The sequence below is a fragment of the Morone saxatilis genome, unplaced genomic scaffold, assembly GCF_004916995.1.
Source record: "Morone saxatilis isolate NCDOM2014 unplaced genomic scaffold, NCSU_SB_2.0 Contig14, whole genome shotgun sequence".
Lineage (NCBI taxonomy): Eukaryota > Metazoa > Chordata > Actinopteri > Moronidae > Morone > Morone saxatilis.
The window spans coordinates 22,703,438-22,706,677 of NW_023339696.1; the positions used below are offsets into that span (position 1 = coordinate 22,703,438).

The 3,240-nt window shown below is 41.0% G+C and overlaps 1 protein-coding gene across 4 annotated transcripts in view; it reads left to right on the top strand.

Moving 5' to 3' along the window:
- flr (fleer) overlaps positions 1–3,240 on the top strand; it is a gene marked incomplete at both ends in the record, with an annotated part of 12,393 nt that overhangs the window by 2,952 nt on the left and 6,201 nt on the right. For all 4 annotated transcript variants that reach the window (XM_035654675.1, XM_035654677.1, XM_035654676.1 and 1 more), the window contains 3 exon segments: positions 542–694; positions 2,565–2,630; positions 2,792–2,845. In XM_035654675.1, the coding sequence (XP_035510568.1) occupies positions 542–694; positions 2,565–2,630; positions 2,792–2,845 (273 nt within the window).

Consider the following 3,240-nt stretch of genomic DNA (forward strand, 5'->3'; position numbering starts at 1 on the left):
TTCAGAGCAGATTATTTCCTGTGAATATTGATCAGAGATGAGTTTTCCAGATATTTTTAAGAAACTTGTTATACAATTCTCTGTGTATTATGTATTTCTGATCATTTTACAGACTTAGTAAGCTTCTTTTTTGACGACCCTGAGATATTTATTATAATATTATTGGATAATTAATGAACAACCATTTAAACAACCATTAATCCATTTAGTGAACTCAGTAACTGGACGAAGTTTGTGTAATACGAATTAATTTTGAGCGGATTATTTCCTGTTTAGGGAACTTTTTATTTAATTCTCTGTCTGGATTATGTGTTTTTTTATCATCTTTGACGAACTTACAGTCTTAAAATTCTTCTTTTTGTACAGATTCTGAGTTTTCTTGTTCCTGATACTTGGCCATTGTTCTATTAGAGTATTTACTTTACATCTACTCTTCCTCACAGAAGTAAACCAGAGGCTGAGACCGAGGCCTACTGTGTGTATTCTTCAATAATTCGTCTAACCCCTGACTGTGATATGTGTGTTTGTGTGTTTTTGGCAGGAGCTGGACCCGGTGACCCTCCACAACCAGGCTCTGGTGAACATGGACACGAAGCCGTCGGAGGGTTTCGAGAAGCTGGCGTTCCTGCTGCAGCAGCCGTCCTTCCCCCCCGTCACCTTCGGAAACCTGCTGCTGCTCTACTGCAAACACGAGGTACGCAACAGACTGGCCCCCGAAGGTTACAGCCTGTCCTGAACCTGGAGGGGGTCCCAGACTGGATCAACTGTGGCTTTAAGTATCATCGAGCAAGGAATCCTAATCTAGCAATCCAGGTTGTAGGAGGAGGTTAACGAACTGTAAAGGATTGTGCCCTGAAATACCACTATAAAGGTTATAATCTTATATTAACAATTCCACAAAATGTAGTTTTTAGTAGACGTCTTTTCATCCGTCGTCCTGGAAAACCTGGACATTGAGAGACTAGTTTTCCAGTCATGGGAACACCTGGAATTTGATTAAAATTACCAGAAATCCTGGAAATAATTTATGTTGTCCTGGAAGAATAAATTCTGCTTGATTTGAGCGGCTCTGGGCTGTGGTTGTAATCTTGCGCCAGAGACCACAGTGGAACAATCTGCTGTGGTGAGAACAGCCAAGCTCGCCGGCAGACCACCGACCTGTAATGAACCTGAGACACTTCATGAACCCTGTATCTTTAAAAAAGAAGTGAATACTTGGCCTACTGGTAAATTATATGATGAATGTGCTGGGAAAAGATTTCTTAAACCTAGAAACCTAACATACTAGTCTTCAACGATAAACAAAGAGAAATCCAGAAGCTTCTGCTGCATGAAAATCACTTTCACTCGTTTGTGTTGCTTTGGACAAAACAACGGCTTAATGAATAAATCTAAATGATTCACTTCAGAGGGTCGATGGGGAGCTGTAGTCGACCCTGGCCTGCAGTAAATGGTGGATTCAGAGATGGCAGGTAATGCCGGCCGGGCTTAATTACACAGAACTTTCCCATCCAGCCTGCAGCGGTTGGACAAAAGTGCAGGTTTTTATTCCAAAGTTTGTGTCGTAGCCAATTTCACACCACGTTTAGAGACAAACATCCACATTCACACAAAATACCTTTGTCTCTCAAAGGGACGATTACTGACCTCAGTCAAAGCCAAACATCTCTGCTTTCAGTCCAGCAGCCTGTTGCAGCAGCTGTGTGCAAACTTAACATAATTATAATGTAAATAAGTACTAAGTTGTGATTGATGCATTCTCATATTACAAGATAACTAATTTATCATTTAAATCATAAAATGTCACAGAATTGTACACACTGATGGTAAAACAGCAGTTTTTTCAAGCAATTTAGCAACACAGTGATGCAGTGGAGGCTTATTGATATGATATTTCAGTATCGTTCGAGCTCACTACGATGTGCTACGATGTTAAGTGGCTGAGACCAGTGAGGAAGCTAATGAGCACGATGGAAGTATATATTATTGTTGACTGGACACTTGCCTTAATTATGACTTTACATCCAAACCATCAACACATATAAAGATGGACGACACGACAGCTATAAAAAGTGTGTTTTAGATGAATTTTAGACTGGCTCTGTACAGCTGGTGCAACCTGGTGCAGAGATCAATAACATCAAAAATACATTTACAGTTCTACAGCAAAAGAAATCCCCTGTTTGAAGAGAGTGACTCACCATGAACAGCAGCTGATTGATTGGTGATTTATTTATTCATTTCAGTCGTATTTTTAAACCGATGGCTCGCTGTAATAACCTTGTTAACAGCAGCGTTGTTACACTGAACGATACGATGGAGCTGTCGTTATTATACACAGAACTGTCGTGGCGTTCTCCCTCGAAAACAAACACCACGTCAGCACTTTCCACCATACGGTACGACGGTGAGGGCGCACGCCGGGAGTAACTGTGTTTTCAGAGGGATTTGGAGGCGTGTGGCGTGAGAATCTGTGGAAAGAGCTGAAAACACACAGAGAGGTGCAGCTCTTTCATTAAAATGGTATTAATGTCACTGCTGGATCCTCTCTCTCTCTCTCTCAGTACTTCGACCTCGCAGCCGACGTCATGGCAGAGAACACACACCTCACCTATAAGTTCCTCTCCCCGGTAAGCTTCTCTCTGCACCAACACGCGTGTTTTGAATGTTTTATTAAAGATCACATTCACGCTGCATGAACTCCGTCTGTTCGCCTGCACAAACATGTTTAATCATGAAAAGGTTTCCTATGGCAGGATCCATATTCAAGCTGTGTGTTTTTCCTTTCCAGTATATGTTCGACTTTCTCGATGCCTTGATCACCTGTCAGACCGCTCCAGAGGAGGTACTGTAAGAATAACACAACATTTGGTGTTTATTTATAATTGAAGCCACACTGAGGCAGTTGTTTTTTTGTTAATAATGGATTAAATGTACTCACAGAGGATTATAACCAGTCAGTCTTTCAGCTTTTATTTGTGTGTTTTTCTACACATTGACTGTATAATTCAACCTCAGCAGCTGGATTCAGCATCGACTATAAATCTTGTGTAAACATACAGCTGTTCTCTCACAAACTCACCATAACATCCTCATACAGTGATAGTACGTCACCGTTGCCCCCAAGTGGACAAAAATTTTTTGTGAATCTACTGAATGAGCTGACGTCCACTGGTCCCAGTTATTCATCATTTTAAGTAATCAGTTGCAACATTTAATAAATCCTTAATTCACCGACGT